A 15,430-nucleotide genomic window follows, 5' to 3' on the forward strand; every position below is an offset into this window, starting at 1 on the left:
ATTTTTCTTCCTACCATTCAAGTACATCTATAGGATGAATTCCCAGAACTAGAATTTTTTAAATTAGATGTGTCTATACATATCTTCATACTGTTCTCCTTGCAACACAGAGGACCCAGACCTCTCTATATATTTTGATCAGCATTAATGTTTCTTTAAAATTTGTAAGAGTTTTCAATTTCTTTTGTGCCATTTCTGTCTCCTTTGGGACATTAAAAAAAACAACCAATATCACCTTTCTATACCTGAACTATTTCACCAAGAGCACTTCAGAAGGACTGATGATGTAGTACAGAAGCAGCATGCTTGCCTAGAGTGTGCAAGGAATTGGGTTCAATCCCCAGGAATACACACACCAAGTGCTTCAAAGGTGGACACCTGTACTGTAGAATATCATATTACCAATAGGTGGCACTCTCAACACAGTAGAGAGGCCCTATCAAGAAAGCTCGTGTACCTAATTTTCTTTCATTTGTTGATCAAAAAATTTTTATTTCTGTGAGATACCTTATATGTCTTGTATGTTTTACAGAAATTCTAAGTTTATACTTTTAAGAGTGCCAATAAAAAACATTAAAAATTCATTTAAAAAATGATAAGCATCACCGTCATCTTGATTTATCAAGAATTACTGACTTGCTTTAATTCATTAGTTGACTGAACATATATTCTCTATTATGTCCACCAATATGTTCAGGGGTACAGACTTGATGACACATCAACTCTGGTTTTGCTATGCTCACTGTTATAACTAAAATGGTGGTTTTTCATACAACATGAAAAAAATTTTAAATTTCTATTTCTTCACTTTAATTTTTTTAAAAATTTTCAATGTGTCTTTATAATATGTAGAAAGTACATCCATTCCCCATCCCTCCCCTCCGGTGAACCCACAGACACACACAGGGAAATATCTGTACTCTACCCACCCAGCAACAAACAATATGGCAGCAACACCAAGAAGGACTGGTTAGGACACTGTGTGACATATTTAACTGCATGTCCATCCTAAAATTATTCCCCTGGTTGCAAGCTAGTAGCCAATAGGAAAAGAAATTGTTAAAAAAATGTTCAGGTAGATGAAATTTTTACTCTGAAACAGAGTTTGTATGAAGACAGTTCTCATGACAAGACATCAACCCAGTTTTGAGGATGACTCATCATCATAATGAACTATTAAGGACCTTTGAGGGTGTAGTGCACTTTGTTACTTTTGTATCCTAAAGTACACTATTTATTTAAGATGTATCTCCAGGCCTTGGGGCAAAAGGGACTCAGATAATACTGAAGTGGCAAGAACACAGATTCTAGATCCAGGATGCCTGGATTTGCTGTCACTTCATGATATTTGACTATGGCAGTTACCCTAATCTTTCTGTGACTCAGATCCTCTTCCAGAAAAAGGACATAACTATATACTTAAGGTGGCTTGAAGAATTAAATATCTCAATAGGTAGAGAGTATTTTAAACAGTGCCTGGCACAGTACTATATGTATGTTATTTTATAGCTGAGACCCAAAAAACCCAAGCCACAGGAAATTCATACTCCAATAAATTCCATATCCACCAAGATCTCAAAGTTCCAATAATTGTATGATTTCCTTCTAGCATGGTCCTAAAAAATTCCAGGAAAGATCAATTACCACCCTCTCTCATTTATGAGTAATTGACTTGTTTTTCTTGAGTTTGTTTTCCTAATAGCTTTTTTTTTTAAGAGACTCGCATGACAGTATGATAAAGAGATCAAATCTGAGGATCTTTCCAATGAAGTTCAGTTACCAAAATAATTTTAAGAGTGGGAAGGACCAGAGGAGAGGAGAGGAAGTAGAAGCAGGGGCAGGAATAGAACAAGAGAAGTTTCCAGAGTTCTAGAAGTGGGAGGGGAGGCTGCCATCTATGACCACTGTGCAAAACTGACCACCACCACAAATAACCTGGAACTTTCTCCAGTAATAGTCTGCTGTTTGACCTTGGTGACTTTAGCTAAGGACTCAAATGAGATCTCAAGCGACTCCAGAAATGTACTGAATTATACAATCATGCAATTGTCCTCATGTACAGTTACCCCAACACAATCCATCACCCTCCACTCATTTCCCCTGCATGTAGCACCACCCCACGAGATGCCATCTAACTTCAGGGAACGCCACTGAGGGAGCCAGCCGCTCCTGCCTCCTCCACCTACCACTATTCTCGGATATGGCTGCGGCTTTAGCAAGAATTAATGCCCGTGACCTATTGGACCCGAAGTGTGAAAGCCAGCTCCAGAGCCAAAGCTTTACTTTACACCGCACTTTAATGCTCAAACCTGACGACAAGTGGTACGATTTATTCTTCAAATTCCACCAGCACTGTTTCCATCAGTAACTAATTGTTCCCCAAAGCTGTGCTGCTTCCTAAGAAAATGCAAAGTTCAGTGTCTGGCAGGGTGGGATTAGTCCAGTGTTAAGGTTAACAAACAGATAATCTGGTCCATCACAATATCAAGACATCTAGAAACAGCATGCTTAAAAGACACAAAGACAGGAATTATGAGCATAGGAGTTAGTTTCAAAATCCACATATTCTTCATCCCCCCGCAAAAGGAAAGATGTAGCTGGCTGGACACAGAACATACAAAAACACACACCTCTTACAGAAACTAACTCTGCATGAATCAGGGACCTTTGCTTCCTCTCAACAAGTAATAACTACCAGCATTAAAGTAGGCTTTAACAAAAAGTCAGGTGCTGTTCAATGTCTTTGGAGCCTTGATGGCGTAGTCTAAGGACTACCAGCATTGATGCTTGGAACTTTTAGATAGAAATGCAGAATCCTGCACCCTCGACCTCTACAATGAACTGCAATCTGATTTTTGATACAATCCCCAGATAACTGACCTACTCATTAATGTTATGAATCAGTGGTTTAGAAGAGAGACTTATTTTGAGAAAAATTATTTATGCATTTGTCAATCCTCAGTTCATATACAGGTGCTATGATGTAATCATATATTTTATAAGATCCTTAGATTTCAGTTACATTTGAAAATGCATTGGATAAGAGACACCTAGCAGTAGTAGTAATAACTGTTTATATTTTCTAAAGTCTTATCATATATTGAGCACTATTTCATGTTTATTTTACTACTTTACTATTAGAGTATTTAATTATCAAAACAACCCTGTGAGGTAGGTGATGTTATTTTCACATGAGGAAACTGAGGCACACAGAGACGAGATAGCAAGGTCATGCACATAAGAAGTTGCCAAGCCAGGATTCGGGGCCAGGCAATCTTGGTTCCAGAACCCATGCCCTGGTTCCTCTCAGCTATAGTATTGCAGAGAAATGTGCCCAACAGAAGGCGTTTAGTGTACTTGTGACTAGAAGATCAGGTTTAACCAACGGAATGCCAACTCTTCATCAGATCTTCGGAAAACCTGTTCCACTTGGGCATGGACTTCTCTCAGATACACTCTTCCTGACTTTAGTTCTAGCACCATAATTCTGGTCTTAATAAAATAAATGTGCTTTCTGGGCTGCCTAACAAATTCCTTTACTCCAACTGACACATGTAGAACAGTGGTTTCCAATGTGTTCCCTGGAACCTAAAGTATGATACAGTATACATTTCTTCACATTCATTCATTCGAATTTGCAATTAAAAATGTGTTTCTTAAAACCTCCAGTGAAAATAATTGATGCACCATTGTAAAATCCATCTTAGAAGAGATTTCATATTTAAAATAGAATTCATGTTTAGAATATTGATAATTATTCTGAAATTCATTTCTTGATTCCTTAGCTATATTCTGATGCTACTAGGAAACTGTACTATCTTTAGATTTTAATTACATTTAAAAATGCATTTGATCAGAGACACCTAGTTGAATATTTGTTGTCTTTTTAAAACTCAGTCAATTAAATTTGATTATCAAAGGAACTGCCTAATCAAAGACACAGGCACTAAAATTTTAATATTTAAATATTTATATCATAGGACTAGGTTAGAGACAGAATAAAATGTAAATATATGCAAACCTTTTCATAAAGGAGTTCCCATAACCAAAAGCATACTGTCACCCAAATGTCAGGGCTATAAACAGAATATGTACAAAAAACTTATAAATAAATTTTTAAAAGACATAGAATTCAGCAAAAAAAGGACAAAGAATATGATGAATAATTCACTGAGAAAGACAAATCAACTATAAACATGAAAAAATATGTTCAAATTTCCTAGACTACTACCTTTGCACCCATCCGATAGAAACCATTTTAAAGGGGTTAGGGGCATAGCACAGTGATAAGTGTTTGTGCTTAGCAAGCATGAGACCCTGGGTTCAGTCCCCAGCGTGAACAACAAAATTTAAAGACACTGATCGAAGCAAATGAAGAAGGAGGCATTTCTGAATACTGCCAATGTAAGTGTGAACTTTTACAATATTTTCAGGAAATAAATTGAAAGCATACATACTTCTTGACCCAGTATCTTTATTTATAAGGATTTTCTTCCTAAGGCACTCCTGCAGGTGCCTATGTGGAGGCTCATTGCAGCATTATTTATAGCAGCAAATTAGGACTGGGGTGGGGAAAGGTTGGGGAGGAATTACACAAATGGCTAGCACAAGATGTGGTAAATGAACCACAGGGCATCTATACAACAGATTCTGCACAGCCCCTCGAGTTACCATCTTTCACCCATTTTAAGATACCCCAGATGGTAAATGTCCTCCCATCTACCAGATGTTAACATGTAACAGGATGGCCTGTGGCCATTTTCAGGTGCCATTGGTTATCAGATGACTCCAATTTCAGAGATGCTGAAATTGGGATCATCTGATAGTGCAAAACAAAAAAACAAAGTGTAATGTAGACTGGTGACATTGATTTCAGTTTTCAATATTCTGTTATGATATATATATATTATATATATATCATAATAATAACTTATATAAATATACAACAATGTGTAGGAAAATCTAAGGGGATAAAAACCCAGCTTTCAAGGATGAGCATCTTAAAGGTAGGAAGTTCACCTGTGAAGGGCTAGGTGGAAGGGAACATAATATCTTTGATTATTTATTCTTTAGAAGAAGCATGTATTAGGGCTGGGATTGTGGCTCAGCGGCAGACTACTGGCCTAGCATGTGCGAGGCCCTGGAGCCTCAGCACCACATAAACATAAATAAATAAAATGAAGGTATTGTATCCAACCACAACTAAAAAACTGAATATTAAAAAAAGAAATTATAAAAAAGAAGCATGTATCTTTTTTAAAAATGAAGAAATATTGCATAAAGATCAAAGGAAAAAAAAGTTGAGGTGTTAGAACATTGTGAGAAAATGACCCAAACTTAAGTGCTCACTCTACTAATTTCACTTTCATCTCCTAGGGCATCTGCCTCTTGGGCACAAGACAACAGAAGCACTAGTAACCACACCCTGTTCTGCCCAAGTCCTCCCAGCCTTTACAAACAACCCAGCAAGGGAGAAGTAGGTGGCCCAGCCTTGCAAATGAGCTGCGCAGGGTGAGGCTATTTTCCCCTGAGCACGCAGCAGCTGTGGCAGATTTCAGATTCAGCCCATCTGGCCCCAGATCCAATAGCTGGCTGCCATCTATGCCTTTATTTATTAGTTTTTTTTTACCTCTGGTATTCATTTTCTTTTTGTGGCATTTCAAATTATTTTCTTTTTTCATGCTACATTGGTTTTAAGTTATTTCTAAGCCAGAAAGTTAATTAATAAATAGCTTGAAAGAAAAATTCTAATTGAATTAACTGAAAGTTTATGCATTTTCTCTCTTCAAGAAATTCTTCTTCTTTTAACTATCCTGAGAATGTACTCATTACAAAACCCTCCATTTTACACCCACACATTGTTTTTCTAGCTTTAACACATCAATTTCACAAAATGATATACCAAACACGTTTAAGTGCCTTTCTTTTAAATGAGAAGTGGTAAAGAGGGAAGTGAACCATTGGTGGACAACCCAACAGACACTGAACAGCCCAGCCAGGAAACCTGGCACAAGCCCCTCTAGCCGCCCTCCAACACTTAGGAGGTGGGACAAAGCTGGGGCCTTAGCCTGTCTCATTTTTTCCATTTGACCAAAGATTTGATGGCAGATCTAAAACTTGAAAGCAGATTTGTTTAAATAATTTTTCATTTACTTCTACTTTCTTTCCTTTTTGTTATAATCCTTTTCTTATATAGATTGAGTATCTCTTATCCAAAATGCTTAGGATTAAAAGTGTTTCAGATTTTGGAGTTTTTCAGATTTGGGGATATTTGCATACATCTCATCAATTGAGTAGCCCTAATGCTAAAATCTGAACTTTTGGGAGCATTTCAGACTTTGGATTGTCAGGTTAGGTACTTCTCAATACAGGCTGACGTTAAATTTTGGACTTTGACCTAGAAGGATCTAATATATTTTGCTATATGTAGAAACTGCTAGGAATGAGGATTATAGAAAATAAATGAAGTATTAGGAAATACACAGACATATGTCACCAATGGCCGAGTTTTGTTTCTTCAGGTCATTTATCATTCTTTTGGGAAATAGAATGATGGTTTCAAAAATTCATGACAGGGTTTGGCATGCAGGTAACCAACCCGAAGCCATAGACTTATCCAATCCTATGTACATACACACCTGTGATGAAGTAAGACCCAAGGAGTGAAGATATAAAAGAGAAATGTCAGGCTCCAGAGGAGGTGAGAAGAACCTGCTGCAGGTTTCTTGCAGAAAAAAAGTGGATCTGGGCTTACCTGAATCCTTCATGGGGCAGAGCGCACACTGCATTCCCCAGGCCTCTCCATACAGACAGCAGCACTCGGTGTATGTTGTCTGCTTCCCTACAAGAGGACGGCTACACACATACTCTTCACTCAGATGTTCCCAGCACAGATCTTGGTAGACATCGGTTTCTTCTATTTGTTCTAAAAGGGAAGAGATGGTTCCTTGACAATTGCACTGTTATTTCATCAACACTGTGGTGGAAGCCAGCGAGCGTCAAAGTTTCCATTCCTACGTCTAAGAGTGACTTCCAAATAAAAGTCTGAATCTAGCCTGGTCTTTCCACAATGAAACCTCTGTCATCTCCAATTGAGCGTCGTTCCACCAGCTAAAATTCAGACTGCCCATCATGTTCCAACTAAATCTTTGCTTCCATAGCTGGCATTGTCTTATAAAGTGACCCACTATCTTGTCCTTGAGAGACTTCCTCCAGTCTTCACTTTTTCACATTTACTCCTTTGTCGGATCCCACCATTTCTCTCTAATTTTTTCTTCTTTTTTGATTCATGCTTTGTTACTCATTTCATCTGCCAGCACCCTGGACGAGAACAGTTCTCCTCAGTTCTAATCTTTCTACCTTTCAACTGACTTCACCCAAAGCAATCTCTTGAATATGGTGATTGATTGATTAGCTATGCCCGTTATTTTCTTTTTAAAGATTTATTTTTTAGTTGTAGTTGGACACAATACCTTTATTTGACTTATTTATTTTTATGTGGTGCTGAGGATCGAACCCAGGGCCCTGCACGTGCTAGGTGAGTGCTCTACTGCTGAGCCACAACCCCAGCCCAGCTATGCCTATTATTAATGGCATGCCACTTCATCAGATATGAACAGGGATTCCTACCAATGGATTTCAGGGCTTTCTACCACTTTGTAGAACTCCACCCTCTGTTTCTACCTAGCCTCATCTGTGTCTTTCCCTCTAGATTAGATTCAAAGAAACTGTTTTTACTACATAGCGTTATTTATTTTTTCCATCTGTATATTTTCACAGCACACCATATGATATCGTCTTAAAGCTTACCAAAGCTCTCAAATTTGACACAGTATGTCCCTGATTAGCCTTCCCTGAACTTACGTCTTCCTCATCTGCCTCTGAAGGTCAAGTATGATGACCTCGGGCTTGGAAGAGCTCTGTCTTCTGCTCTGTGCTACTCTGCTGCCCAGTTGGTGAGTATGTTCAAAACATTAAATCTCTCATATGTCAATCATATGCATCTTGGAATCTCACTTTAGTCATTTCAAAATATTCAATAAATCAATTTTTCTATATTTTAGTAGTTCACACTTTAGTCAAAACACAAACCTTATGGTATTTATCTAGACATAAGTTTGCATCTCATATCCAAACATACCATTTGATTCCGTTGGTCGGATACATCTTTTTTCTGAAGCATCCAGGACCATTGGATGGGTACAAAAGCAGTTATAAGAGCCTTCTGTGTTAACACACTGGCCATCAATACAACTGTTGGGATCTTGACATTCATCCATATCTGCAGAGGAAAAAAAAATTACTAAAGCAAATCAACAATCAGTTGAACCTCAGATACTTACTCAAGTTAGCACATAGCTAAATTTAGTCCAGATTCCAGAGGCTGCTGCAAGTTTAATTGACTACAAATCATCATCCAAAAGAGAACGGCTCTGACTCTAAAAACGATAAGTTGTACTGACTGCAAAAATAATGTTGCCGCCACCACTGGTATTAAATATGGAAAGAAAACATCTATGGACAGGATACGTTTTGAAATTTAAGATAAAATGCCTTTTTATGATATTTTTAAAGTTATTTCCTTTTCTATGCTTTTCTGCCTAGTGTATATGGTTTTCTGCTTTAAGCATTAGAGTCTGGGTCAGCATTTTAAAGTGACTTTCACTTGCTTGGTATGAGTGATGAAGCAGGAGGCTCCACAGACCAAAAGGACATTTCAGTTATACCAGTGACCGGAATTATAATTCCACATTGAATATTAACTGTTTGAAATCCATTCAAATAGTTGGTGGGGTTTTTTTTTCTTAAATTTCAAAAATCTTGCTTAAGAAAGAGATCCATGAAACATTTATGCGTTGTTTTAATATGTGATTTGGATTCAAAGAAATTGTTTTTACTACATAGCATTACTTATTTTTTCCATTTATATATTTCACACCATACAATATCCTCTTAACGCTTACCAAAGCACTGCAATTTGACAGGATCATAGTATGTCCCTTGCTTACAGTAGCATTCATAACCAGGCTGAGTGTTCAAACAGAAACCATTTTTACAGATCTCCTGTCCAAAAAGTAGGCATTCGTCGGCATCTATGGGGGAAAATTGAGAAATACCAAAGAGGAGATAGTTTAATCTTCCCACAAGAAGAAATTAATATTGAGCTTCAAATGAAATATTATATTATTTACATTCCAAAGAATCTTAAAGACCCACAATATACAAATTCTTAAAATTAGATACAGAAATGATACAGAAATGTAAGCAGATGTGGTTTGTCTGTGGAACAATGACCCAAAAACTTTATCAGAGAAGGTATATTTGCAATACAGCACCTGAGATATTACTTTAAGTTTGATGAAATAATCTATGGATTCCATAGTGTTACCAGGATATTTTCTAAAGAATAGACCTTTTAAGAAATGTGCCTTTCTAGGAATGTACATTCTGGCCCATTCACTAGTTGAAATGTATAGAGCTGTCAACATGAGTTTGATGGAACCTGATCAAAGTCTTCCATGATCATAAAGATAAGCTAACAAAAGCATAAGGGGGTTGGCAGACTCATTCCCCCACAGAATTAAGATCTCCAGGCCATCACTTAAATTTACTCAATGATAAACTGAAAATAAGGGTACACTGCCTTGATTAAGATCGAAAGGATTAAATGAGATAATCCACATGCCAGACTCAGTATACACTCAGGCATGGGCAAATGCTCAAAAGTTATCTACTGCTTTTGTTAGCATCAGTTCTAGCATTTCACAGCTAATATCAGCTAGCACCTATTTCAAAAATCAGAGACTCCACAGATGACTTGTTCAGATTCACACACATGGAAAATGGCAAAGCCAAGTGCAGTGAACTTAGGGCTGGCTGGATCTGAATCTAGTCTTCTTCCAACCACTTCCAGCACTGTGCAGGCAGGGTGAGGAGGCATTTATTTTTATATAAGAGAGGATGACTTTATGGTAGACTTAGGGTTCTGTTCTATAACATGAAGTGAAATTTAACTACATCCCTGTAAAAATATAGTATGTGATAATTGTGAACTTGAAAAACCATTTGACACATATTGCAGACCAAGTCTTGTTATTCAATTGGACTAAATCATAGATGTATTTTATTTTATTTTATTTTTTATTTTTTTTAAAGAGAGAGTGAGAGAGGAGAGAGAGAGAGAGAATTTTTTTAATATTTATTTTTTAGTTCTCGGCAGACACAACATCTTTGTTGGTATTTGGTGCTGAGGATCGAACCCGGGCCGCACGCATGCCAGGCGAGCGCGCTACCGCTTGAGCCACATCCCCAGCCCCATAGATGTATTTTAAAAACACAAATGGAATTTCTTATCCAGCTACTGAATTATTCCATATTATTCAAACACTCGTTTTCCAAAAATGGATGAACAATAAAAATATTATTAGTCTCTTTTCCACCCACTTAGTAGTTTTAAATATTAAACTACAATGAAAAACAATCACTTTGTGTATAAAAGGTTATAATGTATCTACCATGAAAATGTCAAAAGTAAGCGTTTAACGAGGAAATATTCATACATTTAAATATTCACAAAAATTAAGAGGCTGCATATTTATTTTAGAGTTATATGATAGCAGCATTAAATGTGTAAAACTTCCATTTGGGTTTTGTTTTGTTTTTTGCAATACTGGGGACTGAACCCAGAGCTTTCCCTCCATTATGGAATTACATCCCCAGTCCTAAAACATCTACTTTTTGTTTTCTTCTTTTCCATTCCTCATTATGAATGTGTGGCCCTTAGTACAAGGTCCTAGAAATAGAAGGGTTAATTCTGAAAAGGCACAAACCTTGACTCTATTGATGACCACAGAAACACACATTCCAGTGGCCCAACTCACAGGGTCATAATTTACATGACTTCTAATACACCCCGAGGATAACTGGACAAATTTAAGTATGAACTCAATGCAGAATTTTGTAGTGGTTTACACACATTATCTCACTTAATCCTCATTGTAACCTCATTTCTGTCTCTCAGATGAGCACACAGCAACTCAGAAGGTGAAGTGACCTCCCATGGTCACACAGCCATGAGTGTTCTGACTCCCAAGCCTCAGCTCTGATCAGAGACCAGAAACCTTCCTTCAGTGGTAGAATTAAGGGCTTTGTAATTAGTTTCCATGGCCCCAAAGAACCCTCATTCTGTGTAACCCAAGCCACACTTCTAACTAGAACTTCTGACAGGTGTTGCAAATTCACAGCCACTTGACTCTGACCTTTGTAGTTCTCACCACCAATGTCGTAAGAGGATTCTCCAGCGGGGACAAAACCTTTCCCCCTAGGACACATTTCCGTGAATTCAGCTGAATTTAAAACAGACAAAAACCAAAAAGCAAATAAGTCGAAAAATAAAAACAAAGAATCAACATCTTCCCTGCAGGCAGATTTTAAAATCAGTTTTACTTTCCCAGATTCAGTATCTTTAAGCAATTTAGGAAAATAAATTCAGAACAATACCCTTTATTTTGGATTAGTTACAAATAAATCTAATGACTTATTCCATATTATTTATATACTTATATTATTTATAAATTTACTAACTTTTTTTTAAAGCTTTCAATGTTTTATTTACCCATGTTTAACTGGCCATTATGACTATTATTTTTGCACTATTGTGGTGTCTAGTATTTTAAAGGATCAATAAAAGCCCATAAAGCAAAATTTTAGCTTAAATATCCAAGCTCTATTTATGGATAACGCTGTGTCATGGCTGGCAAAAGAGGTTGATCTTAATTTTAAAGTGGAATAAAACAATTATCTTTTTGCCAAAGCATCTGATAGCACCCAAGTGTCTCAGCACTCCCTGTGAGAGACAGAAGTTGAAGAATTCATATTGATGTGGGAAGAGGGTGATGGCTCTAGCCCTGAATGACAGTCACCATAAGGCAACTTGCCCTCGAGTCGACTATGGCCGTGAATACATCATCCCAGGGCCTCAAAGCAAGAAACAAAATGCAATCCTCCCGAGGCCCGTGGACACCACATGTAAAAACACAAGTGCAAACGTCACACTGGGCTGCTTCTTACCAGTCCCCAGGACCGGGCAGGGGAAGATCTCACAGTTGTCTCCCCACCCGGCCCCTGATGTACAGCAGCATTCTTGTTTGGTGACGTTGGGGGCCAGCACATTATCACAGAGACTGGCGTCATTGAGGTTATAGTAGCATTCTTTCTTTTCTTCTCTAGGCTGGTCCACATCTAAATCTAAACAGGAGAGAAAGTAAGAGGACCATCAGGGAGGACACCCCAGATCTACCTAGGACACAACAGAGCAGAAACCGCCATGGGAAAGAGTGACAGGATGTGTTCATGGCATCCTTAACTGCTTTCCACGCTCCGCATCAGGCTCTTCCACTTCAGGATACAAATGCACTTCAATCCCAAATTTTGGTGGATTTCTAACACACCCCAAGAGTGTAAATCTGTCGAAGCCATTTCCTTTGACGTTAACCAATTACTTTATTCTTGTAAATTTGGCTGTGAGTACAGTTTCCATCTCTACTTTCTTGCCAAACACAGGGCCATTCTTTATGGAGCTGTAACACCTACTTAAATCAATGAAAATGTTCCCCAACACTTGACCAGAGATCTGGGGCCACACATAATATTGAAGCCTTCGGTGGCTATTTGAATCAACCATGCCCCCAATCTTTTCTGAGCAGTATACAGCAGAAGTAGGAAAATACTGCAGTAACCTGGAGCCCATAAAATAATCTTTCATCACTGAAAACCTAGCCACTTAAATTATTGCAAATATATGGCTTTGAATGAAATAATGAGTGCCAGCTAAGCCTCAGCACAGAATTCCAAGTCTGGGTTCTAGTCCCACCTCATGTGTGTGTCCTAGAAGAAAATGCCTTCTAACAGACTCAGTCTCCTTGGGACAAACACAAAATGATTAAAAAAAAAAAATGAGAACAAAACCCACCCACTTTCAGATAATACCAATGGTTGAATTCTATCAGACTCAACACCCTTGAACAAGTCTTTGATCCGTATTTTGTGACTGGACTTGAAAGTAATCCAATTCCTTTTCTACCAAATGCCATAGAGTCCAAATGACTGCCTTTGATCCAATTAGAATTTATTACTTGTTTTCATTTTATGCTGTATCACATAAAAAGCTGACTACTGTCATTACAATTACTTAGATTAATTCTAATGAGATGATTTCATCAGAACTCTATTGTTTCCAGATTCTTAGACCCAAAGAAACTACAGGGAACAAGGGAAAACATTTTCCAATGAAGATGAGTCTGAGACTTGAATGTCAACCCCTAGTTACCCTTCTTTTGAAGTTGGTAGATCATTAGGTTAGGAAAAATTTAATGAGTTTTTTTTACAATAGTTTCCTATATATTTATTTTGGCAGGGCCAAGTTGACCGTGGAAATGTGATTAATATTAAATGCTAAAAGCATTTTAAAAATAAAAGTTCTTAAAATTCAACCAGAGGGCTGGGGAGGTAGATTGGTGGCAGAGCATTTGCCTAGCCTACATGAGGACTTGTATTTGAGCCCAACACCAAAAACAAACAACAACAACAAAAAGCCTACTCCCCTCTTCTAAAGCTAATGTTCCATTGTGGCATTAAAAAACAAGCAAAGGAATAAACAACCTCTCAAGTACAAACTCTCAGAGCACAGAGTATGAATGAAAACATCAAAAGATCCTTCAGCCACCTCATTCTTGCCACTCGCTGGTTATTCTTTTGGTAGATTTTTGGCTTGCACTCTTAGTAGGACTATCTGATGATAAATTCAAGTGTACAGGAAACAGATCAAGTGTATAGGAAAAAACTTGGAATGCTGATTTCCATGTAGCAGTTCTCAATCATTCCCTTGTGTGTGAAACTGAATAAAACCCACCACACCTCCCTAGTCATGCAGACATGGAATTTTCTTTGGAAACTAAGGGTGTGTATTTTAAATTATTATTAAACCCCTCACACAAAACCCTATAGAAAATTTTGCAAACTTTTCCCCAGCATTCTGAATAAATTTCCAGTCTGTTCCTACTAACAATTCTCTTCAAATATCCCCCCCCACACACTGGCCTAAAAATGCAGCTAACTACTAATGAATGTGTTCAGAAATACAAATCAAGGAAGCAACATGGAATTTAACAAACTAAGATTTAGTTTACAGTTGTACTAAAAGTAGAATCAATCACTTTTTCCTTGTGTACAAATAGTTCTAAGTATGTCTGGCATTTATTATAAAATGTAATACTATGTAGTAGGGTCTCGATGAAGACTGCTATGTTCATAGGTAATCAAAAACCACAGGCTTCTCTCCAAAGCCATGCATGTCAAAATGATACATACACACACATATATTTCACACACAGTATAAATACCGAGTTTTCTATGATGTTGCACTCATGGAAACTAAGAAACAAAATTACCTTTATTATTTTGCCTTTTCTTTGGAAGGAAACTCATATTATTTCATAAGGGAGATAATCAATAATATACTTATATTACTCGGTTTTACATTAGTTCTGCTCTTATTTTCTTTCCCAGCTATTTGAAAATTCAATGTTTACACAGCTGAAATGGAGGGTTAGGCAGGCCCTTATCCATGTTTGAAAAAAGATGCAAATTCTTTTTCAAAAACTGGTCCACAAAGGTCATTCTGGGAAAAACTATAATTTCCCTATCTTCCTAACCTTTAAATAATTAACTTCCTTGAGAATTTTTCCTTTGGGGTAAAATTCTGATCTGTAAATATACATAATATAATTTCTTTGAAGAATTTCTGTGAGTTTAAGTCATTGCTTCTGGATTGGAGGTTTTCTGTTGGTTATGAAAAGGGCTAAGCATGAAAAAGAATAAATTTTCTTAAAGATTTTATAAATAAGATTAACCATACCACACATCACATGCCACAGACTTCTAAGAAATATATTATTTCTCCTCCAGTATTTTCAGATTTTATTTTTCTATTTTTATTAAAAGGCTGGCTTAACATCTGTTTATAAATATCAATTTGTGCATTTTAATCCTAGGAGTATGGTTTGGTGATAACAAAAAAAGTGACTTTTTGGACATTTTACATGTGGTACTTTTTTGTCATAGCAATTTGTTTGATTGATTGATTTTGGTGGTGGGGATTAAGCTCAGAGCCTGGTGCATGCTAGGCAAGGGCTCTACCACTGAGCTACATCCCTAGCCCCATGTAGTTCTTTTCTGAAGGAAATTTTACCAAGGCCTTTTCACATGAAATGCAGAATAACTAACTATGCCTATAGAGGGAGCAGGTAACGCAGCACCCTCCTGTTGTGGAAGAGAAAACTGAGATTCATTTCAAGTGGCTTGTATCCATGGCTTTCTTTCCCTAGAAGCCCTCTTTGTGGCACAGCATCCTACTAATCTCAAGTAGCTTTGT

At 37.3% G+C, this 15,430-nt stretch overlaps 1 protein-coding gene across 7 annotated transcripts in view; it reads right to left on the bottom strand.

The window, feature by feature from the left end:
• Positions 1-15,430, bottom strand: part of Ltbp1 (latent transforming growth factor beta binding protein 1) — a 386,831-nt gene that overhangs the window by 20,058 nt on the left and 351,343 nt on the right. For all 7 annotated transcript variants that reach the window (XM_078029401.1, XM_078029398.1, XM_078029399.1 and 4 more), the window contains 5 exons: positions 12,070-12,246; positions 11,259-11,345; positions 8,964-9,092; positions 8,141-8,281; positions 6,755-6,925 (listed from right to left, as the gene is read on the bottom strand). In XM_078029401.1, the coding sequence (XP_077885527.1) occupies positions 6,755-6,925; positions 8,141-8,281; positions 8,964-9,092; positions 11,259-11,345; positions 12,070-12,246 (705 nt within the window). The remainder of the gene's footprint in view (positions 1-6,754; positions 6,926-8,140; positions 8,282-8,963; positions 9,093-11,258; positions 11,346-12,069; positions 12,247-15,430) is intronic.

The sequence above is a fragment of the Ictidomys tridecemlineatus genome, chromosome 12 (genome assembly GCF_052094955.1).
Source record: "Ictidomys tridecemlineatus isolate mIctTri1 chromosome 12, mIctTri1.hap1, whole genome shotgun sequence".
NCBI classification, from domain to species: Eukaryota; Metazoa; Chordata; class Mammalia; order Rodentia; family Sciuridae; genus Ictidomys; species Ictidomys tridecemlineatus.